This window comes from Lissotriton vulgaris, chromosome 6 (genome assembly GCF_964263255.1).
Source record: "Lissotriton vulgaris chromosome 6, aLisVul1.2, whole genome shotgun sequence".
Taxonomy (NCBI): Eukaryota; Metazoa; Chordata; class Amphibia; order Caudata; family Salamandridae; genus Lissotriton; species Lissotriton vulgaris.
This window is the reverse complement of record NC_141694.1, coordinates 483370520-483396739: the sequence shown is the minus strand read 5'-3', so window position 1 is coordinate 483396739 and position 26220 is coordinate 483370520. Positions and strand designations below refer to the sequence as shown.

The following is a 26220-nucleotide window of genomic DNA, read 5'->3' as shown; positions in this document are numbered from 1 at the left end:
AAGGTTCTTTGTGAGAAACATGTCGCATTTACCATCTAAAGTGAACTGAGTTATTTCTACCATCTGAAAGTAATTTTCTTAATACTGTATTGTAGATTGTCGTTTGGGTCTTGTGTGAAGTCTATATAAAGAATACTTATTTTATAAAACCTGTGCTGTGTCCATCTGTAGTGTTTTCACTGTAATACTTTATGTGCTTTACACACCTCCTTTGAAATAAGCCTGCCTGCTCGTGCCAAGCTGCCACCGGGTTGATCAGGTGTTATTTTAGGAGTGTAGCTCCCTTACTCTGATTAGAAGCAAGGGTCGCTATTTGGACAAAGGTGCAAGCCATTGCCAACTAGAGACCCCCAGTTATAACAGACACCATAAATTGCATGATCTTATGGTCAAATTTAGTGACTCAAGGGATGGACCCAATAATGAATGCCACAGTACTGTAGCTAAATTCTAACAATGCAGCCTAAGTTTGGTTTAGCCTAAATGGTGAACAGTGGCAAAATGAGTTGTAACAGAGAAGAAAATAAGGGTTGTCTATTGGCAAAAGTGCTATACCACTTCTATACCAACTATATCTACGAGATCCTGTGCGGCATAATGGAATATGTAACAAGAATAGGGAATGAGAAGATTTGTTTCTGAATTATGAGGATGATTCAGTGCCCTTTGCTAGAACCCCGAATGCATTCAGAACAATTTCTGAGCTCCAAATGAACTGATCAGCAATTAAATCAAAGGTGACAGTCATGTCTAAATGTAGGATCTCAAAAGAGTACAGCTTAACAAGAAAACATTGCTGTGAAATCTTATTCATACTTTGTGTAAAAGAAGCAAGGAATGGTTGTGTGAAGGCACTTGAAAGAAGAATCTAGATTCTAAAGGAAATGACTGTGCAAACCAAAAATGTGGTTGGGGGGTTAAAAGCCTAAGACATAATAATATAACTCACATGGGTACAATATCCAGCACCAAAGAAAAGTGGAATACTAACATTCAGAGCAGAGTTATGGGTCTCAGAATATAGAAGAAATGGAATTGGGAGGCTCGAAAGAAAAATTTGGAAACAAGCTTTGCATGTACCTCAAATTCAACACTCAGCTGCTTTGTTAGTGGACACTGTACACATGATGTGAATATTAGATAGGGGCTGCTTGGCCCTGGTAATGTATGTAATAAAAAGAGCATCCATCCTGTCTAATAACCTGGTGGACCAATGCGGGAAAGAAAATGTAACCAACAGCTTATCACAGGAGAAGACAAGAGTCTTTAGGGAAGCTGAAACACTTAGGGTGTTAGAGATTTTGGAAACTGGCAGAGAAGTCCCGCTTTCCACAGCATTATTAAATTGTAGGGCTGAAGCAAATATCCCCAAAACTATGTACAGACATTGCACAAGATTTGCTCACAAATCTTCAAATACCCTGGTAAGAAAAATATTACTTTTAACACCCCAGCCTTATAGAAACCTTACGAAATACCAGAAGATCAAAATCTGTTCAGGTGAGCAATAAGAAAAAGTAACTTACCTTTGATAATTATCTTTCTGGTGGATACTATAGCTACCTGCAGATTCCTAGTCTTTCTCGCAGTAATGTGTGTCTGGTTGTAAAGCCAAGCAGTGGCAGTTAACTTTGATACAAACTTTTGAATAGGTTCATGGCAGCATTGTGTCTAAAGCTCAAGATTGGTAGTATATTCTAATAATGCATTAACTCTAGTCCAGAATGTTTACTGGCTTCTGGTGGTGTGACGAGATGTTGAGCTCGTTTTAAGCTAGTTTTGGCTTGGGAAGCCTTAAAGTAAGTTTTTTCAAAGCTACTTAATGAAAACGTAGACTCTACTATTACATTAAATTTTGAAAATGAAGTGGGAAATAATTTGAAATATTTTACTAGCATTTTCCCAAGTGAAGATGTAAAATAAATATTTTCATTGCACCCAGTATAAAACACATCTGAACCTACACAGTTGAAATAGCTTTTAGATCTTCAGTCAATGTGAGGGTACCTATTTCAAATATATAGTGGGTTTTTTGTTATATATTAGACACCCTGCCCTTTGGGCGTACATGCATATTTTATGGGTGACAGTAGCATGTAAATATAGGCATTCATACATGGCCTACACGCTTTTCGTTGTTAAGTATTACTGCAGGGCCTTTAAACTGCAGCCGAGCCAGACACAGGGATGATCCTTGAAGTCATATCACTTGCTAATATATGTGGTTGATGTACACGCTGCAGCCCACATACAACATTTAACTTCAATGACATGGGTGCACTGACTGAGCCATTACTATGGCCTTAAAGCTAAGCTAAAAATGTAACAGGCTCATCCAATGCAAAGTTCATGTTTTAGGGGGAAATTACAGACTCTATACAACTTTGTTGCAATGATAGATACACTTTTGCCGTACATTCAGCAAAAATATAGAAAAAAATAGACCGGGGCTGGAGGAATAGGCACAGCAAAATGGTGTACTTTCTGAAAGCTAGTCGCAATTACTGGCTTTACAAATGCCACTGCATTGTAAAAGCATCCTGCATCAGCAAAGCTAGTACAGGCCTGCAAGGAAACCTACTAGATTTTCTTTAGAATGGGGGTGAAGTTATCATATTTCGTCTGGCCCTGGATAAGACATGCAATGGCATTAGGGAACCCTTAAAGGGGGTTTTGGGGGGGGGGGGACAGTGTGGAGACTGGGAGGCCATGGAGCACAGCTTTTCTGTGAGATGGGGTGGACTTCAATAGCAGGCCCAAAGTCACTTTCTGGAAGGAATGATTTCAGTTTCTTGAGTGATGTTAGCTGGTACCCGGTTGGCATTGTTTTCTTGGAAATGTGCTCCTCGAGGATAAGATTGGTCTCCAGGGTAAATCCAAATTATTTGGCACAGGGTAAAATTTAGGGTTTGAAGGAATCATGGTTCATTGACTCAGATTTGTACTACTTAGCAGTGCTTGAAAAGTTTAATGTCTGGAACGTAAAAGACTTTCAAGTTGTAACTATTATGGTAGTAGTGTCCCAAAGGGCTCCTGGTTGAGGTTCACAATGAATGACTGGGTCTGCGTGGAACAGCCTCCCACTCCACATCAGAGCCTTCTCATTTTGTCTTCAATTATGCAAGAATTTGAAGACCTGGCTTTTCATTTAATCAACCTACCATAGGCAGGGCTAGACACACACCTGCTCAGCACCAGGATGCCCTCGCTGGTGATAGTGTGCTTTACAAATACACATAACATAATGGCAGGGCCGGCTTTAGCGCTAGTGGTGCCGGGTGACACAATCTTTTTTGACACACCCCCACCTCAGATTCCCTCACTACCACCCTACAAAAGGGCCCCTTATTTCTCCATAACCCCTCTCTCCAATACATTTCACTTGTCTTAAAGCACTGGTAAAGGCTGCCTTTATTAATTCACTCAACTATCCACATAAAATACAGATCTGTTCTTTGCAGCATGCATAGTAACCCTCTGCGCTACTTTATGGTGAGTCAAAACTCACACCGGACAAAACTCTGCAAAACTCTGATCTTTTGCTTTAGCATGAACATAAATCACCAGAGTTATCATGACATTTTTATTGCTATTGAAAGCTGGTTGCTCAAGAAACTACGCAGCAGTTTTTTAAAAAATCCTACATTATTGCTAAACACAGCACCCCCCATCCCAAGGTCAATGCCTCCCCTCCCCCACTCAAACTCACCACGCAGTGTGGCCGCACCGCCCTAAAGCCGGCACTTCTTAATGGTTATGAGGTGCCATACAGTGAGTTACAACCATGGATCTTTAAAAACCCAAAGGATGGCAAATATAAACCTAGTATGAACGTGAGAAAAGAATATAGTGATCGATGAGTCATCTATGAGTGTGAAGCACTGAGGAGAGAACTGAAGGTCAAGCATCATTAGAGAAGTAAATAAGCTTGGGTAGACATTGATAATCCGGGCAGAATATTTCTGGACGAATTTGTAAAAATGGCGGATGTGTTGCAGTGATGATGTAATATTTCATGAACCATGAAACCTATATACTTCATTTTGGTGTCAAAGCATAAGTTTTGGGGTTGAAGTAGTCTCCTAGAGACAGAAAATAACCCCTCAGAGCAATCCACCTGCCATTTTTCAAAATAGCTGCTCTATAATGAGCCTGTGCCTGGCTCGGCTGCAGTTTTAGCCATTATATTGGTAATTTATTTTAATATTGTTTTAGGTTCCCCATTGGTTCAAATTTGTAAACATGGGCGAAGCAGGTGGTAGCGAGGTAGCAGAGGATCTTTATCTTCTGACAGAGTGTTGTTAACTACATAATCTTAGGACTCCTTCAACAAAGAAAAATGTGTCAAATGCCAAACTAATCTGAAAGAAAAGCCAACATCATCTGCGACTGGACAGAAGAGAGTTTGAGATGCTGCAGAAATAAGGCAAGACGAAGTTCACAAAAGTTTCAAACTGATAGGTGAAGAGGATCAAATATTTTAGCACTGTAACAACATGTGCTACAAGTCTTATACAATGGAAACAAGCTTGAAAAAAAGAGTTTAAAAAAAACTGTGAATTACAACAAAAAATCTGAGTCTCCTGAGAAAGCGACGACAACCAAGCCCAATTCCCACCCACTTTTGATGGCTACCCCTTATCCACCTCCAACAACTGATCAGAAAGCAGAGGATCTTCAATGTGTTATCTGTGGTTTAGCCAGAACAAGGGCCAAAGGGATTGATGAAAGAAAAAGGTCTTGAGTATGTGAGCCTCAAAGGGCAAACATGTTTTTATCTGCAGCTAGCTTATTCCAAAACAAAGTTTTCTGCTGAGTAGCTGCTCTAAACAGCGAGGTGAATGTATTTGCAACGGATTTGTATGCCTACACGAACTGCATGAGTGTATACATTAAAAAATATGAACGTATAATGAGCTCCCAGCAGCAACGTAACCTCCACCCTTCACTTAAGTTTGCACTCTTTGAAAAAGCAAATTAAGTTTTAAAATCACTATTGAGTGTTGGCTACAGGTTCACACTCAGTGACATCAAAGAAATAATGGTCAACATTGATGAAACTGTATTGATCTATAATGAAATTAAGGTTTTTCTGGTGAGAATGTACAATGACAGAATTCGTTTTTGGCAGTCTAACAAAAAGAATGAGCTACCTATGGTGTTCTCAGCTGATTTGACGCCTGAAGTTCTTGCTGCCCAAATAAAATCACAGAATGCATCAAAATCAACAGGAACCAAGAAACATCATGAAATATTTTGATTTTGGACTTAATGACACATTTTGTGATGCTCAATAGCTCTGCAAATCATGGCAGTCAACAAGAATGCCTGCTGTTGTCTTAACATTTTTCACATCATTGTTTAATATCAGTAAAGAAAAACTTTAGTTTGGAACAGAAGCCGGCAACATTGATGATGGCTTTGAAGATATATGCGAAGAAGTGGAAGACAATCCCATGAACTAACAGGCTTATGCTGTACAAATGTACTGTCTTTTCCATGTCATATTTTATGAATTACATCATGGAAAAAAGAAAACTCAGCTACACATGACGACTGCCCACGCAATCTATGACAAGTGCAAAAGTAGAGAGCTAATCACTTCAATGAATAGGATTGATGTATCAACAAGTTACAATGACAGAGGACTGAGCAGGAACTTGTTAGCAGCTCAAACTGTAAAATCTTGTGAATCCAACAGCACACCACTTCCAAGTCACTTTACCTGGAAAGGATTTACAATTGCTGCTCTTAATAATTTTAATTTTGAAGACAGCTCTCCTTTGTCTGGAACCTCCAGCACACACGATACTGCCATGTTGCTTTTTCAAGACTGTACCAATGAAGTAGCTGCTGAAGGCTGAAGAAAAACTAGTTCCTCCTGGGCTGGAATATATGTTCTGATCTCCCAGAATACTGTCCAGCTGAAGAAGGTTGGGGTTTTACCAGTAATACCATCTCCAGTCACAAACTAGGTCACAGCATACACAGCTCTAAAGAATTTCCAAAATATGTGTGCTCCGCTGGAAGACCAGTCTATACTGACAATTTTCTGTGATGAAGGTGTTATCCGTATTGGAGCTGACATTTTTTAGAGCAATACAGTAGAATTTGAGGATCTTTATCCAATGATGGGCATTTTCCACATGACAAAAGTTGTGTTGCAGTGTACAGGAAGATATCAAAGTGGATGTGGCATAGGCGAAGCACTTATTGAGGCTGAAATCTTTGAAAACAAAACTGTCCAGTCCGTATTGAGGGGAATTCATTATGTTTGTTTGTGACAAGGTATGCTCATCATATCTGAGGCTATAGAAACATTGCGTTGGAATGCTTTCTGGAACAAGAATGACAAATCAGGTTTTGCATATCTTATTTCATAATTGAACATGGCACAGTGTGCACTTCATTCAAAAGACAAAATGCAAAGCCAGGCAATGTTAAATACACTCAGTTCAAAATCAGAAAACCACGTTCGCAGAGTTTATCAAAACATGGAAAGAAAAATCTGAACTTTGCAAGTACTGGGGAAGTGGTTTTCACAGAATAGCTCAGGTGAAAAACTTGGTAGATGCTGATCTGGAAGGTGATGGGGAGCTGCACGTGAAGACTGGAGTCACTAATTACTGTGTTTCACAAATTTGATTGCATAAACCACCCGAGATATGGGTCCAGGTATTTTGAAAGAGTGAAGAAGTTAGAGGTGGAAAAACCATACCTCTACAGAAAATTAATCCGAAGACACTTTGTGGTGAAAGACAGAGTGAAGGTACAATGATGTGGCTCCAGATATGAAACTGGAACAGACGATCCAGAGATCGCAGAAAAGCTCCAAGGGAATTGTTGGTAAGACAAATAAAATTGATTATGTTGGTCAATGACAGCTAGTTTCCCATGAAGTTCTTTCTATTTACAATGTTTTCAGAGAGACGAAAAAATCAAAATTAATGGACCACTGTGAAATTGTTCCTCACCACAAACTTGTGGGAAAGAGAGGGGAACGTTTTAATAAGCAAGTTGACAGCTTTACTCATTTCATGCTGCAGCAAGGAAAACCCTCTGAAATGATTGATCCTTTTAGACTACACAACTTTGTGACAAAACACTATGTAGCTAACGATAAAAAGCTGTTTGACATAATCACTAAAGCTAAAGTTCCACTCTTTAATTGCCATAGTAAGAGTTTTGTGCAACCAGCCACTACAAATTAGGTGCCAAAAAAACAACTTTCGAAAGCACATACAGTGATGGATGTAGCAAAAAATAGGGGTGAATTTATCAAGGTCATTCTGTCACATGGTCTTCTTCCAACCAACGCATTAATTGATTGAGATGTTGCAACCAAACTAATGAAGCACAAACTCTTACAAGAGCGATTCCTGAAACAAATAAATAAAGTGAACTATGAAAATGTGCTTAAAACAGGAGTGATAAATATATATATATTTTTCATATTCAGATCATAAACCTGGTTTGTTTCATTTCTAGATATGTCTCTTCTTCCTAGATCATAGTCGCCATTTTTGAAAATGGTGAATATTACATCATTACTACAACACATTCGCCATTTTTACAAATGCCGTCCAGAAAAGTTTGCCCCGGATTAGCAATGTCTACCCAGCTAAATTACGTTTCTAATTATCCAAAAGCACAAATAAAAAGTGAAAATCTCTGGGCAACAATTTTTTACAGAGGTATTTCAAGGGGCACGGGATTAAGGAAGACAGCAAGCAAAAAGCAAACGAGTGGTTCACTGACTCCAGTATTGACTAAGTTATAATTGGCCAGAGGAACAAGAATATACTGAGAATTTCCTTCCTCGTGCCACAAACATACATTTATGCTGATCCACAAGAGGGGCGAGAAGCCCAAACCTAGCTCCTACAGTGTGATCAGTGTTTGATAACAAAAAACTGAAAATCTATGCTAAATGTCTGCTGACCCATTTCCGAAACTGAATTGGTAAAAAGAAAATACTCATACCAGTTAAAGGTGGCTTCAGAAAAGGATTGGCTATGGTAAACCAAGTTTGCATATTGCTTAATTTTTTTTTTTTTAAACTCTGTACCAAAAATAAATACTATTATATCTATCAACTACAGCAGAGCCTTTGACAAGGTTAGACCTGGTACCATTGGCGTCAGTCTCCCTACCATTTTTTTGCTGTTGTCTCCCCTGTTTTTGATATGTTTTGCTGATTAGTTGCTTTGGGCACTGTGCCACTGCTATTCAGTGCCACAGTGCAAGAGCTCCCTATTTTAAATTACTGTAATGGATTAGTGACTCCATGATTGGCTTATTTGATTTACTTGTCAGACCCTAGTACAGTTCACCATGTGTGCCCAGGGCCTATAGATCAAATGCTGCTAGTGGGCTTGCAGCACTGATTGTGCCACCCACAGAAGCAGCTTGTAAAGTGTGTCTCAGGCCTGCCATTGCAGAGTCTGTGTGCAGTCTAGTACTGCCCTGTCGACTTGGTAAGTGCACCCACTTACCAGTCCCTAAACCTTTCCTTTTCTACATGTTAGCCACCCCTAAGGTGGGCTCTGGGGCAGGGTGCATTGTATGTGAAAGGTAGGACATTCCCTAATGTGTATAGAATGTCCTGATAGTGAATTACAACCATTTTCGTTTTTCACTATTGCAAGGCTACCTATCCCCATAGGCCAGAATGGGCAGTTTGATTAGAACATCTTATATTCCTAACTGACCCAGGGAACATGGTAGAAAAACGAATTTAGTATCCCTGAACTCAGAATGATAAAATACATCTCTTAGTGAAGTTGGTTTTAACACTGTTTGAAAATACCACTTTTAGAAAGTAGGTATTTTTTGCCTAAACCATCCAGCCTGCCTCTGCTATGTTGTGTATTGCATGTCTGGTTTGTGAGTGACAGGGGCTGAGGGGGGCTCCAGGAGGCAGGGTGAGTCAGCAATTGGCTGAATAGACGTATCTGCATTGGGAGTGGTGGGAGGAGTACCACCTGGGCCTGAATAGGGCTGTGCCTGCCTTCCACAATGTTGGCTCCATCTCCTGTGGTGCGTCTGATGACCCTGGCCCACACTGACAAAGGAAGAAGTTGTGTACTGGCAGAATGCACCCAGAACTGATTTGGACTAGGTACAGACACTCTCTGCCTTCAGAGTGGAAGGATTTGTGTGTATAAAAAGGGGGACCTAGACCCCAGAACTTTAGATCACTTCTGGACATCAAGATGGACCTTTTGCCAAGGAGAAGGATTTTCTGACTACCCCTGTGCCAGTGTTTAATTGCTGGGTTTGGCCTGCAGGGGTTTCTTTATTGCCAAGGAAAGGAGAAAGTCTTTTTATTTGCAACTTTCATCATCTTGAAGAAGAATCTCCAAGTGCTTGTACTGTGCTTCCCTCCGGCTGAAGTCTCCGTGATACATGACTTTACCACCAGCTCCCCTCTCAATTTCCTTGCTGGGAATTCTGTCTGCAGAAGCCTGCGTGTTGTTGGGAGCTGGAAGCGCGACTCAACGAGAAGAAGCGTGTCGCATCCGCAGCGGTTGCCGCTGCAACATCAGAGAAGCGAGTCGCCACCGCAAGGGTTGCCGTAGCATCACCCGAGAAGCATGTCTCTGTCGCAGCTGTTGGTCATTGCATCCCCGGAGAAGCTTGTCGCAACTGCAAGGGTCACTGTCGCATCACCAGAGAAGCATGCCGCAGGGCCTGTTGCGGCTCCAAAGTTACAGAGTCGCCGCATGGTGGGCACCATTTGTCTTTACGTCGGCGCATCGCACCAAAGACGCCATCTTCCCGCATTGCACCGGATTGTTGCATCGCATCAAGCGCCATCTTGTTGCATCGCAACCGGGACACACCACCAGATCGCCGCATCCCCTCCTATCCGGTAAGGAACAGAAGCATCGCCTATTTTTGCGCCAAGTACTGAGGAACAGATGCATCACCTCCCCTAGACAAGGAACCGACGCATCGTTCTCCCTGCAAACCTTTTGCTTATCTTGCGTGAAACATCCAAAGGTTCTTTGTGAGAAACATGTCGCATTTACCATCTAAAGTGAACTGAGTTATTTCTACCATCTGAAAGTAATTTTCTTAATACTGTATTGTAGATTGTCGTTTGGGTCTTGTGTGAAGTCTATATAAAGAATACTTATTTTATAAAACCTGTGCTGTGTCCATCTGTAGTGTTTTCACTGTAATACTTTATGTGCTTTACACACCTCCTTTGAAATAAGCCTGCCTGCTCGTGCCAAGCTGCCACCGGGTTGATCAGGTGTTATTTTAGGAGTGTAGCTCCCTTACTCTGATTAGAAGCAAGGGTCGCTATTTGGACAAAGGTGCAAGCCATTGCCAACTAGAGACCCCCAGTTATAACAGACACCATAAATTGCATGATCTTATGGTCAAATTTAGTGACTCAAGGGATGGACCCAATAATGAATGCCACAGTACTGTAGCTAAATTCTAACAATGCAGCCTAAGTTTGGTTTAGCCTAAATGGTGAACAGTGGCAAAATGAGTTGTAACAGAGAAGAAAATAAGGGTTGTCTATTGGCAAAAGTGCTATACCACTTCTATACCAACTATATCTACGAGATCCTGTGCGGCATAATGGAATATGTAACAAGAATAGGGAATGAGAAGATTTGTTTCTGAATTATGAGGATGATTCAGTGCCCTTTGCTAGAACCCCGAATGCATTCAGAACAATTTCTGAGCTCCAAATGAACTGATCAGCAATTAAATCAAAGGTGACAGTCATGTCTAAATGTAGGATATCAAAAGAGTACAGCTTAACAAGAAAACATTGCTGTGAAATCTTATTCATACTTTGTGTAAAAGAAGCAAGGAATGGTTGTGTGAAGGCACTTGAAAGAAGAATCTAGATTCTAAAGGAAATGACTGTGCAAACCAAAAATGTGGTTGGGGGGTTAAAAGCCTAAGACATAATAATATAACTCACATGGGTACAATATCCAGCACCAAAGAAAAGTGGAATACTAACATTCAGAGCAGAGTTATGGGTCTCAGAATATAGAAGAAATGGAATTGGGAGGCTCGAAAGAAAAATTTGGAAACAAGCTTTGCATGTACCTCAAATTCAACACTCAGCTGCTTTGTTAGTGGACACTGTACACATGATGTGAATATTAGATAGGGGCTGCTTGGCCCTGGTAATGTATGTAATAAAAAGAGCATCCATCCTGTCTAATAACCTGGTGGACCAATGCGGGAAAGAAAATGTAACCAACAGCTTATCACAGGAGAAGACAAGAGTCTTTAGGGAAGCTGAAACACTTAGGGTGTTAGAGATTTTGGAAACTGGCAGAGAAGTCCCGCTTTCCACAGCATTATTAAATTGTAGGGCTGAAGCAAATATCCCCAAAACTATGTACAGACATTGCACAAGATTTGCTCACAAATCTTCAAATACCCTGGTAAGAAAAATATTACTTTTAACACCCCAGCCTTATAGAAACCTTACGAAATACCAGAAGATCAAAATCTGTTCAGGTGAGCAATAAGAAAAAGTAACTTACCTTTCATAATTATCTTTCTGGTGGATACTATAGCTACCTGCAGATTCCTAGTCTTTCTCGCAGTAATGTGTGTCTGGTTGTAAAGCCAAGCAGTGGCAGTTAACTTTGATACAAACTTTTGAATAGGTTCATGGCAGCATTGTGTCTAAAGCTCAAGATTGTTAGTATATTCTAATAATGCAGCAAACCAAAGTCTATGTAGAATGAGACTCTGTTTGAAAAAAGGTAAATAATCAGACCTCACTCTCCAGCTAAAAAACATATTAAATGAATAGTCTAAGCCAATTTTCAGGTTTCCTTATGAAACCATCCAGTAGTCTTCCATGTGTTAAGCAAGACAAACTATGTCTAATCTTAGTACAAGTCTAATTGAGATTTTCGGACTGCATGGCCCCACTCTGGAAACCAGCCTCACCTCAGGATCTAACTACATTTTTTTCAGTAAAGAACCAGATTGACTCTCTTAAATTTTTCATGATAACAAATCCAAATACTGCATAGCAACATGTTTGGATTCCGGGGTTCCTGGATTTTTCCATATCAGATGGAGGAAGTTCAGTCAGGCTGCACCTTCTACTGCCCCTTCAGATGAGACTTAGTGGCTAGAGTTGCTGACATTGAAACTGGGAAACCAGGATCAGCCTTGGATCAACATTCTGTGAATCACTTAACCTCCCCATGCCTAAAAAAAATAAAAAAATGCAATTTCTGGATCTCGTGTAAAATGTCTGATTCTTATGTAATGCGCTTGGTCCAAACTTGTGCAAAATAAACTGCAAAAATCTCCCTCATGCTGCAACTTACTAGATGGCCTGAAGATTACAAGTTTTTCCAATTATTTCACATTTTCACTCTTCTAAAACACATTTTGAAGATTATATTTACTCGCTATCTCTAAGGGAGCCATGTATCATCTTTTTTAAATACTAAAATTCTCTACCTTAGTACTTTACAGATTCTCAAGTTCTATAGCTCCAAATTCAGATTCTTTTGTGTTGGCGTAAACCAAGAACCTTCCCTACACAGGATGATGGTTGCATTAGCACAGAGCATACAAATGTGGTAGTAGTTCGAGAAACTCACCACAAATACACAATGTTCTTCTATAGATTAAAAAGTTTAAGACCTGCCTCAGACAAGATATTAAAAATATGAATGATGGAGGAGAACCGTGTCATTTTGGATAGTATGGTAATTCAGGGAAATATCTGTAAGTATTAGAAATTATCTGAGGAAGGGCTCCCTTGCTACATTTGTATTCCTATCATGAGTACAACAATAGCCCCTTACTAAAAGGTACAAACATGCGTAAGACTAGAAATTTGCTTAAGCTTGCCATTCCAAAAGCTTTACTTCAAAGCAAAATCATTAGCATTACAAATCATGCCTACATCCTATGATTTTATAAAACATTACTCTCTGGAGGACAGATTTACAGAAGACCAATTCAGCTCATCCACAGTCCATAGACAACCTCCTTCCCAAACCATCTTTATACTGTACTTACTGCTCAAGAGTTAGACATTCCAAGTGATCCATCCAGGAAACCGGTAAAGCACCAACTGTCAGTATTGTTACACCATTAGAATTATATTAATGTTAATATTAGAATTGTTTATGTAGTTCAAGTCTAAGTTTAAATCTGTTTATTAAAGAATTACAGCATTCGGCATAACCTGCCGAAGGGTAACTCACGCATATAATAATCCTACAATGTCAGTCTCGAACTCCGCTTTGTATCAAAACATTCCCCATCAATATCATTAATCTCCCTACAACAGTGTGAATCTGTGGACCCAAGATGGCCCCCAAAAAGGGGAAGGAAGAAAACAGAGATATCAGTTAAGAAGAAAAACAAAAAAACGGTGTACTTAACATATCACAATCACGATTTCTTCCGCAGGTGTGTGCCTAGTCCAGAATAGGATGTATCCTGCACCCCATCTTTGTCAAGAGTACCCCAGCTGAACCATCACTACCAGATGTAACAATTTATTGTCCATCATCCCAAGTCAGTTTATCTAGAAAGGATTGTGCAGACTCTAATTCCAAAAACACAAAGTGTCCCTTTTATTTTATTGCCTGTGTATCCGAATTCAAGTCTGGAAAGAATAATAGTCGATTTCCACCCAGTTGCACCACTTGCCTTTTTACAGACTTCACTTACACGATCTAAGAGTGACCATCATCCTATCCCACTATTGTTCCTTTGAGAGTTCGAGGAGAGACATTAGACTGACCACACCACGTCTTGGTCAATGTCCAGGAACTCCCTCAATGTCAAGTACATTTTCCAGCTAGTTCCATATGTTTGCGGGAGCGTCAGGTTACCCTGCAGTAATGCGGCATTTGCTCATCTCTTGACTACCACTGTGTTTGCTTGTGTGTGTTGGCACTCCCTGCCTCACCAACTAGATAACTTGCCGTCCCTACTTTTGTTGTTCTATGCACAACATGCAGATTGGTGTGAGCAGAGCTCCAGGGAAAAGTAGAGGGATCTTAAAAGGCATTCTTAATGTAGCCAATCCTCAAATGTTGGTCCTGAGGGATTTCCACGCTCAGGGTATAGATCATATGCTCTAGAGGGTTCCTGGTGAGTTTGGATTAACACAAAGGGTAGAATAAGGGAGCTGATCTCACAAGCTCCAAAGAAATGCAACTATTGTAGGTCCCGGTCCCTTTTAGCGTACATTCAGAATATCATATCATTGCCAGTCTGCTTCAGAGTGCATAGGGGGGTGAAGTGGGCAAGAGAAAGTGGAAAACGTCAAAGAGGCCGAGATTGAAGTTAGTTCACTAAAAGTCAGAAGAAAGGTGGCTAAGAGCAAACGTGAAGATTATAAAGCAATGTTTGAATGATTTTGAGATGATCAATCACTTTTCAGCCCTTGCCTGCCATTAAGACTGCAATCGAAAGGAAGGTTGGGATTAATAAAACAACATTACCACCATACCAATCCAAATACAATAAGCAGTCTAAGTTCGCCTGTTTATGAATTTTCTAACCTATTATGTTGTTGAACTCTTATCTGAAGAACTTTACGGGACAGTCAACCTTGCACCTTAAATGTGAAATACATTAATTTAAAACTACCAATTTGAAAAATACCTGGTTTCTTTCCGACATAAGAAAATCTATTCGCCCGCCAGGTATTCCAAGTTCAATATACGTTTTCAGTAAGCGAAGATCTGCACTGTTCCCTGAAGAAGAAAATAAACAAAGCTTTAAAAATGAACATGGACTACAGAAACAAGCATTTGCAATGCAATTGGTCTTACATTTGTGAAAGTTAGCGCAACTGGCGTTGAAAATGAAAAGCTTTTTTAAGTTTGTTCGCAGTGGAGTGATCATTTAAGCGTACCGGCACCACCCCCAATGCCCCACTCCTCAGCAGAAAGTTAACAGGATATGGGATTTAGGGCCTTTTATTTCCTTTATTTACTGCACAGTGCTGAGAGTGGTGTATGAGAACACGATACACATCTGGTGTTATTGATAGAAACAGGGAAGGCCAGGTGGGCTGCTGGGTGGATAATGTGTGGGTAGGTTTGGTAGAGACAGATGAGATCATATAGAGACAGGCATGGTTTGTACTTGTAAAGACAAATATGTTTACAGTTGCCGTTAACCACCCACCTACACGCCACACCCATGTGCCTCTATATGCCTGAATGCATGTTTTACCTATATGCCTGTGGCCCATGTATAAATATGTAAACGTATGTGTGTGACTGTGCGTATTTGCAGTGCAAAAGCGCACACACACGGTTCTGAGTACCCTCTCATATAGATATGTATGCATTGTGTGTATGTATTTGCCTACGAACATTTTAAACATGAACAAATGAAATATATGAATATTTTGCCCCAGTTCGTGTTTTACAAGAACAAAAGCTACTGTGGAAGTTCATAGTGGTCCTTTGAGTAAGAAAGTGAGAGACCTCTCAATCCCCCTTACACCTTCTCCCTAAGACCACACGATTCATTAAATAATGGATGCACAGGTTGTAGAATAGATATGTATTTGTCAGGAAAATTGCAGACACAGTCTCCAAGTGTCTGACGTGAAATTCAACAGTCCTTCAAAAACAAGCCTATGACAGGGGGATACACTCATTCTCCAGGGAAACTTTACATTTTTAATAAAAAGTTAAGAAATGATAGAGGTCTGTGTACGAGAATAACAACACTGGAAGCAGTAGCGGTCCAGAGTACAACAGGACGTGCAGCGGAGGATTTGACAACAGGGCAGCATGAGGAGCGCAGCTGGGGATGATGTCCACATGACGAAGGTATGGGCTGTGTGTGGCTCTTGGGCGATGGGTCACACCGAAAGACCGAATTCGGCTTTATTCAGATCGAACCTGTCTTGATTAGTAGTAGATTACCTGAAACCTCGTTGACCAAAGGCACTAGTGTTTCCCGTGTGCCCTTAGGCCTGGTCACTAGCTCGCTGCGGCGGAGTAGCTTGTGTAATCCATGGTCTCATATCGCCTAGCAGAGGCGGGGGAAGTGAAGCGAGGCGAGGCCCCCCAAGCGGCCATGGCAAGTGTGCTGAACTACCAGGATCCGCTGAGAAGCGGCAAGCCACAAAAAAGTACATAAACAAATAGAAAAGTAATGTGGGCAGCAGCCATGTAATACACCAAATATAAACGCAGGCGGCTGCCATGTTTATTAAAGCTAAAGCTGACAATGATGTAAAGGCTGCCTCCTACCTTTCTTTTCTATTTATGTATTTTTTGTAAGATTCGTGGCACGCCGTGCTTCAGCTTCCCATGTTTAAAGCTAAAGCGTTACATGCCGTGAATGCTACAAAAGTAAATAAATCAATGGAAAAGAAAGGAGGGCTGGTGGCCACCATGTTTAAAGCTTAAATGAACCTTCTGATCAAACAAAAAACATACACGCTGCAACCAAATAAAAGAGTGCACTAACAGAAAGGAAAAAGCCTTTAGAGAAAGGCTAGCTGTAATAAGCCAATACTCCAGTGGGAAGAGGAAGACATGAGAAAGTGGGACATATAACCACAAGAAACCATAGAGAAGAAACTGTTCAGATGACACACACTTTACCCAATCAGCAGCGAGGATGTGGACAAAGCCCATAGAAGTGAATACAGAATGTCTCGAAGCAGCACTTGCACACTGCCTAGTCTCGATCCAAAAATAGCGTGTACTGCAATTTTAAGAAAAAACTGAAATTCAAAGTAAATTCTACATTAATTTGGAAATACTGTTACAAGGTAAACCATTATGGTGGTCTTAACGTTTTGCCTTTATCCTCCCATTTTGGCTAATTTCATTTTTGCTGGCTTTAGGACTCTGTGCATTTTACCACTGCTGACTAGTGCTAATGTGATTGTGTTCTCTCCTGTAAACATGTTAACCTCTTCAGTGCGTCGGACGGCCCCCGGCCATCTGACGTCACGGTGGGCATGTGCGGATGATGGCCGGGGGCCTTCTAAACCGCGCACGCGCTGGATTTTTCAGCTCCGGTGAAAAATTTCGTCCGCAGCGATGCGATTAAAATTGGATTACACACAAATGCCACATTTAATTTACTTGTACCTCCCTAGTAAAGTGGTACCCCATATATCCAGGATCTGTACATTATATGCTTCTAGTGTGCCTGCAGCACCCCTTGGGCCACCTACTTAAGTAGCCTCTGACCATCTCAGGTCTTCCACTGCAGTTTTAAACTGGCATGTCAACCTAGCAAAATAAAGCCTTTTCCTGGACTAAACCTTCCTTTTTAATAAATATAGGTCACACCTAGGGTAGGCTGTAAATAGCCCCTAAGGCTGTGTCCAGTGCATTTAAAAAGAGTGACATATACATTTTACTTTTACATCTCCTGGTAATAAAACACTCTTGAAATTTGTTTTTCACTACTCCAAGGCCTGCCTCTCGAGTAGGAAAACATTAGGTTACCTTATTACATTTAATAAGGTATGAGTTTCAAATGGGAGCAGGTAGGAATATTGAAGTTGATATCTATAGAATTGTAATTTAAAACTCTCTTTAATAGTGAAGTCAGATTTTAAGTCAAAATTCTGAAAATGCCACTTTTAGGAAAGTTACAAAAACAACACAACTGCCAGTACTGGAAAGACTTTTTTCTCTTGTAAGACAAAAAACTGCTATGAATAAAACATGGCTGTCTATTCTCACTTTTGTTGCTGATTTATTATAGTCATTTTTTTCAATCAGAACGCCAATTCATTTTTTCAAAGACATTTCTGTGCATATACAGATATAAATATACAAAACATACAAATGTATACAAAATTTACAAAAACAATGTGAAAGACAATTCATAAACGACACAACCACACCAAAGCTTTCTCACTACAGGCACTCAATTCACATTCACACACATACACAAAAAACAATAATACCTCTGATGTATAGGTCAATGTCAACACACAATATTTACATTGCAAAAGGTTAGAAGAGTTAGATAAATCCCAGATTTACAAAGGTTACAGCAGTTAGAACAATTGGAATTATATTCAGTCTTAATCTGGTTTTTATAATCTATTTATAACTACAAAATGAGCTCTTAAAAATCCTCCAAGAAGGTCATGAGCTAGGTATCCTTGGACCAAAAGAACGATCCTTCCTACAAAATAAGAACCCCAGAACACCGGTGTTCTACATCTTACCAAAGATACATAAAGACCCCAAAGAGCCCCCTGGCCGTCCAATAATTTCTGGATGCGATTAGCTGATTGAACCAGTTTCTAAATACATTGATTATTTTTTGAAACCACTGGTTTGTAATGTTCAAGCACATCTTAAAGACACAACCGCCTTTATTAACCAATTAATATCTATTGAATTTGATGTAAATAAACAACTAATGGTGACTATGGATGTCGTGTCCTTATACACGCAGATACCACAAGAACAGGCATTGGAAACCTTGGAATTGTTTCTGAACCGAAGAGAACAACCCAGTAGAGTCCCAACAGATTACATCATGCGACTGGCCAAATTTGCTTTCCAGAAAAATTACTTTGAATTTGAGACTGAATTTTTCTTCCAAATCAAAGGGGTAGCCATGGGCTGCCCCTTTGCACCGGAGTTAGCGGTCTTGTTTATGGGGCTTTATGAAAATCATTAAATTCAGCCATATTGCCAGCAATAAATCAATTAATTTCTTGGATGTCCAAGTATACGCAACTGACGGGACACTAGGGACAACCCTATTCCGCAAGCCTACAGATAGGAACAAAGCCTTGCATTATACAAGTCACCATCCAAGAAGCCTCAAACAGAATCTACCATTTGGACAGTTTTTAAGAATACGGAGGAATTGTTCGAACAAAGAGGAGTATTTTATACATGCTAATGTACTCATGGATCGGCTACTTGTTAGAGGCTACCCCAAAAAACTTCTTAAGCATTCATTGAGAAGAGCTTGGTGGGTCCCAAGGGAAACATTGCTAAAAAAGAAAAGACGTGCGGAACAAAAAAGGATTGTGTGCGTCACCACCTTCAGCCCCAATACACATCAACTACGCAAGATGGTAATGCAAAATTGGCATCTAGTCAAAGACTTACATTGTAAATTCCATGAACCACCCCTGTTTGCGTTCAAAAAAGAAAAAAGTGTGGCAAACCATACTGTTAAAGCAGCGTTGCCCCGCGAACCCAAATCAACACTAAGAGGTATGATATGACTACCTCCAATAGTTGGACACCACAAATGCGGTAATTGTACCTGCTGCTCGTCAACAGAGGAAGGGTCTGTGTTCACTTTCGAGAGAATACATTGGAAACATCTAACCTTTACAAACTGCTTGGCAAAGAATATAATATATGGAATCTAGTGCCCATGTCCAAAATTGTACATTGGGAAAACCACGCAGGAGGCACGGCAGCGAATACTTCAACATAAATCAAGAATAAGACGCCAGGTCCCCAATGCACCATTAGTGCAACATTGGGCCTCACATGGACATGATGAAGACGACCTTCGTGGACGATTATTTCGAAAATCGAAAACGATGCACGAGGAGGAAATATAGATTCAAGACTGACACAACGGGGGCGCTCCTTATAAATAAATTCAACACTGCCACCACAGGACTAAATGAAATTTCAGAAATTTTTAAAGGAAATCCCTGAGTAAGAACTCCTATATTGCTCTCCCTGTAAATGATGCTTTTCCGCGTCCTCCCTGCGTCTTTTTACAGCCAATTGCCACACTATGAAAGAATTTTTCCTGACCCATTTAATAAACTGGGAGAAGATTCACTACTGTGACCACAATGCCTTTGCCTCTGCTAAACATCGCAACTGCCTGCCTGCGAGTTTATCCACCTAGATTCACATCCCTTTGTACATAAAGGTTTTTTTGTTTTTAAGACCTCCGGACATAGGATCATGCAATATTTATCACACTCGCTCTCGTGTTTTATTTAGTATGGATAAACCGTTCCACATCTCGAATGCGAGCATTTCCCCTTTAAATACACACCAGGTCACATGACCAGAAACAGACTCGAGCGGAAGGACCGACTGGATACATCGCGTTTGCGCTACACTGTGAGTGCCTGACAAGTAAGTGTACGATCATAAACTAGGCTTTTTTCGAAGCCGGTAAGACTCAACTATGGCCTTGGATACTGGATAAACAAAAGAATGGAATGGAACGCGTTTTTAATTTACGGACGTTTGTTATAGGGCACCGTGCATTTGCTGCAGCCCGAGGCACCCGATCGTTTACTGAAACAGACGCCAAGTTCGAAAGCGTTCCCGGTGAAGCAATATCAACGCCCACATCGGGTAGGTGACCTTAGTTTTATTCAGTATAGCGTTTAATTTCCTAAGCACGTTTTAGGCATCTTTACCAACCACAGTGTTATTCACCGTTTTTACAGACACTCCAAGCGACTTTTAGAGCTTGTGAGGTGAGTGCAAATTTTTCCATATGGCCCTAGTTGGGAGTCTTAAAGGTCAGAGGGAACAGCATGTCATTTGTCTTTGTACCCTTTGTGTTACAGTGTCCACATAACAACCACTCACACCAGTCCCGAGAGACATCCTACATAGGAGTTCTAAGGTATGTTGACCCACTGATCCTGAGGAGAACCCTGTAAATTTCGGGAGTTCGAAACGCGTCGATCTTTTACGGTCAACTGTCAACAATATAAATAGATTATAAAAACTAGATTAAAACTGACTAAAATTAGGCCACCATAAATGTGGTTCATGCAAAGCATGCCAATTAACAGAAGAACTGAAGGTGTGTACTCATAATAACTACACGCATATCATGAAACAGCATACCAACTGCAATACGACCGGAGTCATATATGTAATTGCGTGCCCTTGTGACTTTTGGTACATAGGACAAACGATACAAAAAGTAAAAACTAGAATCCTACAGCATTGTAGTAGGATTCGCTGTAAAGTACAAGGAGCCCCACTGGTGGAACATTTTTTGAAATTTGGTCACTCACCTGAAAGTTTAAAATGGTGGGTATTGGAGAAGGTTACGGTCAATGTAAGAGGAGGCAATTTTGCTAATTGTCTAAGTGTACGGGAATGCAAATGGATGCACACTTTCGATACTGTAAACAAGGGGCTCAATGAATATGAGGAAATAACGAGACAGATGGCAACACTCTATAATGGCTGAGTTTTCTTTTTTATGTGTAACCTGAGTTTTCTTTTTATGTGTAACCTGTGAAATACCTTGCTGCGTATTGATCAAATAATGTAATCATAAGTCTATCTATTTGTGATATATGTAATGCTAATGTTTTCCGCATGTACACAAATAATCCTTTAATGCATAATCCTGGTGGGCTTGCCGAGATGTCTTACAAGTCACATTGCCTTTGTTTCTCTGTCTATCATCCCTTCGACTGTCGCTTACTGGAGGGATCGCGTTGGGATGTGCATTTATAGCGTAATTCAACCAGGATATGCTTGCGAGCAGTATGACCATCACTCCACACTCGTCCTGTTTTCAAACAATAATACCACACTATTAAAAGGTCCCGATACAAAGTACTGCGCGTCGCCTCTGTGCGCATATCTTTGTTTAACAGGGAGACACGCTTGGTCTCCTAGCAACCCCCCGGACGCTACGCATGATTGGCCTGCAGATGACGTACTCACGTCGGTTGCCTAGTAACTAGGGTAGCTACGTCGCGGTGGTATGCTTCTGCATTCCATAATGCGAAGTGGAACTGGCAAGCCGTGCGACACGTTCAGTCAGAGGATTAATCTTTCCGTGCTGGATACAGAAAATTTGGGTAGGTTCAATTCGAACCCTCAACTGTAATAGTATCATTGTATGTATCCATAGTTTCGGCTCCTAACAGAGACGTTTCTCGCTCTTTCTTAGCATTTGATTTCCAACTCTTTGGAAAACATCCCCGAACTAACGCGGTGGGCGAGTACTAATGTATATGAGTCTTGACTATGAGTTTGTATAGATACCTCAGACTTATCCGTTTTTTACACTTGGACTGTATACATAGCCAACAATCTAATTGGCTGTACTAAGCCATAAGCAACAATTAACTACACGCTATAGTGGTTTTTCTTCCACCTAATGTTGGAATCCTGAGAGAATGATGCGATAAACAAGAGGTGTTATAACTTTTAAGTGAGACTTCAGTTCAAAACAATTGATGAAAAGTCTTCCCTTCTGTGTAAAGTAACTCACATGGGAATAACCAGAGGAGCACTAATGGCTACCTTTCTCTTTATTTACAGTAATAACCTGTGAACTACTAATTTCCGAGTGCGGACAAAACGTCGCACTGATGTTGATGCACCACAAAAGGGTGAGTGCAATTCCATGACCCTCACACAATGACTCATTTGATATGATTTAGTGATACTTAGCCCCATTTTTCATTTATCATTACAGGTGACCAATGACAATGGTTTTTAACCTACGTGCACTCTGAAAGAATTTTGTACCTTCCCCCCCCGCCCAAAATCCCGTCCTGATGAAGACCCGTTGTTGAGGACTTGAACCACCCGTTTTTTGGTTGGGTCGAAACGTCGACGACAATTCCCTGTGTGAGCCTGCACCTACTAACCCCTGCCCCCTGCCCCATTTCCAAATCCCCTTGCCAACTGTGCAAATTAAGGACTACCGAACTGCATAGAGCATACAAGCTAGTAAAAAAGAAGTACATTTTTTACAAGCGTTTTCCAGGGCAGGCTCAATTTCTTGTATATAAATAACCTACACTATGTTTCTCTGATCCTCTTGATCATTCACTTGAGCACATACTTTGATCTTTCTCTGTGCACGTTTCTCTTTTATTGTAGAAATATATCTTGGTTTATTATGAATGTAAATATATGTATAAAGATACGTTGAATTCGAAACTTTGTTGTATTGTACATTAAACATGCCAATTTGATTGGACTTTTTCCAATTCTAATGTTTGTTGGTGCTTACTGTATGATATCTTGTCAATGTGGGCTAGTATTACCTATTGAACCAACAATACAGATTCAATCTGGGTTTGAGGAAAATTAACTTAACCGAATGCAATAATTGTTTTATATGCTAAATATATGTCGAGGACCAACTGTTCTCTATACTATCGAATACCCAGGTCCTTCGACTACACTGGGTCAACCCCTGTTTGATAACAATCTGCTTAAAGTTGAGCTCAAAACTATTTAGGAATAATGTGAGATATATACAAAATGGTCCAGTGGTCCTTTGAAACTACAAACAATAGGGGATCCACTGGCAGTCACCCACAATCATTGTGCATTGGTGGCTCAAATCAGACCCTGGCGTGGGTATCATAGTACTCTCTATCCTCTCAATATTGATGAGTATAGTCGCTTTCCATGCCAGAGAAGAGGACACTGACATGGTCAAGTCTTAGTAAGGGTGTCCTGGCGGTGATTAGCAGTCCTGGCTTATCTGCCGTAATGTAAATAAAAGGTTAATAGGTAAGACTTAAAAGCCAGGGCTTGAGCTTTTTTCTCAACTAATAGAACGAGTTCAGGAGAGCGAGATTTCCACTGTGCGGCAGTCAGAGTGCAAAGAACACCTCCCCCCAATTCTGGCTCAAATTAAGACACAAAAAGAGACTGGACATATGATGGTATTCTGCTAAAGCAATATTCTAAAGACTAAGGAAAGAGATTTGTATACAACTCGTTAGAAGGCACATACTAAGTGGCCTGAGAAGGGATGTTCCAAGGTAAATTAAGGATTAGCCGTACAGCTGTGATTTTAATAACTTAATCTCCGCATCAGATAGGCAGGAAGGCTGAAGTAAAAGGAATTCTTGCAGTCCAGTCTGGCTTTGATGACTGTTTAGGCAACTATCTTGCGGAACAACACAGGTAAGAAAGGGAGGATGCTCCTAAGCACTCTCAATAGGACAATGCTATAGGTCGAAACAGAGAATACTTAGCTAAAAATAAGCTCTAATCAAAATGGATATCAATATTTCTAGCACAAGAAGATAGGGCCAGTGTTGGCACTGGTCAGCAGGCCATAACAGCTGTGACCAGGACGTTCTGTACTTGCCAATACTTCTGTTTTCCTCACTATAGAGCTGCAAACAGCTGGACTTCAAACATTTTACTACAGCCGCTATGCGAGAGCCAAACTTCTCTTGGGTCTCCAGAATGGAAATGCAGATCGAAAGTATAAGCTGTGTATCATCGGCATTAGATAGAATATAAAAACGAAACGATCGGACCAGTATCCGCAAGAGGACCATGTTACATTGAACAATAGGGGACCTAATGATGATCCCTGTGGGACTCAGTACAGAGTTGAAGAGGCAGAGGAACTATAATGTGGTGGGAAAATAGATTAGAGACCCAGCAACCAAAAATTAGCGCAGCCAGGTGTTTGCTTTTTTACAAATTCAGATGTTCAAAAAGAATGAGGATGACTGTGCCACCATGGTCTAAGATGGTCCTATGATGTTCTGAAACTACTGACAAGGCAGTGCTGTGGTCAAGCCTGAAACCAGCCTGCAAGCCATCAAGTAGACCTTTAGACTCAAGATAAAAAATATTATAAGGGAATAAAGGAATTGGGGAAAGAGTTACCCAGAACTATGAGCTCCAGCCTTGTCTTCTTAAGTAAGGGTACAACCAAGACCAATTCTACAAGTCTGGCAAGGATGCTTTAGAGAAAGAGGACTTGATCAGATTGGCAATTATGTGATTAGATGAAAGTACTCAATGACAAGTACCCCAAGATGACCTTCGCTTGCAACAATTGATTAGGGTCAAAGTATCATTTACTTACACCTGTGAAAATTCAGTTAAGCATGACGCCGGAAGAGAGCACAAAAGAGTGTCAGAGGAAGGGTGAGCTGCAAACTGCTAATAAGTACCGGCAGTTCTGTTGTAAAAATAAAGTGCGCTACATTTTCACACTGTTTAGGTGTGGGAGTTACTTTTTTGGCCTAGTGAGTCAGGATTATGGAAGGTATTTCAAACATTAAAAAAACTCCATCTTGAAGAGTGAATGTCAGTGTCAGTGTTCACTTTGAGGTTGGAAACCCCAGGCTATAGATATGCCTTTCTAATAATTACAAATGAATGACTTACCTAAAGGTATCTTTAGCTGATTTGTCATAATTGGATCTCACTTGTCACTCCAGCTTTTTGAATTGACAATTTATATTGTTGAGATTATTAGAAGCGGATGAATGGAATCGAGTAGAGAGGTGATCCATTTATTGAAGATGGTTGCCTTAGTTGTGATGCCATCACTGAAGGTAAAGGGAATCACAGGCTAAGGCTTTACCTAAGTGCCCAGTTCACATTTTTTGATCAAGCGCAGAAAATCAGAAATGTTTAGGAATTACTGTGTTCTTTTTAATAGAGTGAGGGAACAGTATTTAGAAAGGCATGACATGGTGGTCAGACCGTGTCAAATAAAATACAGTTTAATCACCAATGTCTTCAGATTAGAAAAGACCAAGTCCAGAGTATGACCGCCAAGTGAGTAAAGGAAAGTGCAAGTTATGACATCAAGTGTCATGAGGTTTTCTACGATGGAGCTGGCCTGAGTAGTTTTCGTAATGTAAATTCTGATCATGCATGATGGAGAAGTTAGAGCGAAAGAGAGAAAAAAGGGCAGTATTCAGATCAAGAGAAGTCATATATGGGTTATTGTCAGGCCCCCACCAAGACAGAGGGTCCGGTTTTGTTAAGCAAGCGAATAGCGCACAGAAACTGACAAAGCAGTATTTTCAAGGAAAGCTTCTGTCAGAAACATGGTATCTGGGTATGCGTGACAATGAAGTTGAAGGTTGCGATCTAATGTTAATTAGAAATGCAATTTGCCACAATGTGTATCAATATGGGGGAAGGAGATGAACATTGGGGAGCTTAAGTCAGCAGGGACAGGATTTAGTTTAATCGAACAGTCACAGAAGCGGAAGTGCACAGGACCTACAAAGGAATAAGGGTAAAGAGGGGAGGAATGCAGGTGGTTACCTGCATTCCTCCCCTCTTTAGTACCTTCTAGAATAGCCTATCAAGTGAGTCCCTGGTGCTATGGTGTTTAAATTTATTGTTTAAACACAATGCTGTCTGTCTCTATTTTACAAGACCGCCTAATCAACGTCTTGAAGCATCTTCCAATATTGCACAAAGATGCAAAGCAAATTGGCTTTTGGAGAATAATCTTTAATCACATTGTGTTCATCACCTAAAACTG

At 40.5% G+C, this 26220-nt stretch overlaps 1 protein-coding gene across 2 annotated transcripts in view; it reads right to left on the bottom strand.

Moving 5' to 3' along the window:
- FAM135A (family with sequence similarity 135 member A) overlaps window positions 1-26220 on the bottom strand; it is a 1101526-nt gene that overhangs the window by 314966 nt on the left and 760340 nt on the right. For both annotated transcript variants that reach the window (XM_086926467.1, XM_086926468.1), the window contains one exon: window positions 14638-14729. In XM_086926467.1, the coding sequence (XP_086782593.1) occupies window positions 14638-14729 (92 nt within the window). The remainder of the gene's footprint in view (window positions 1-14637; window positions 14730-26220) is intronic.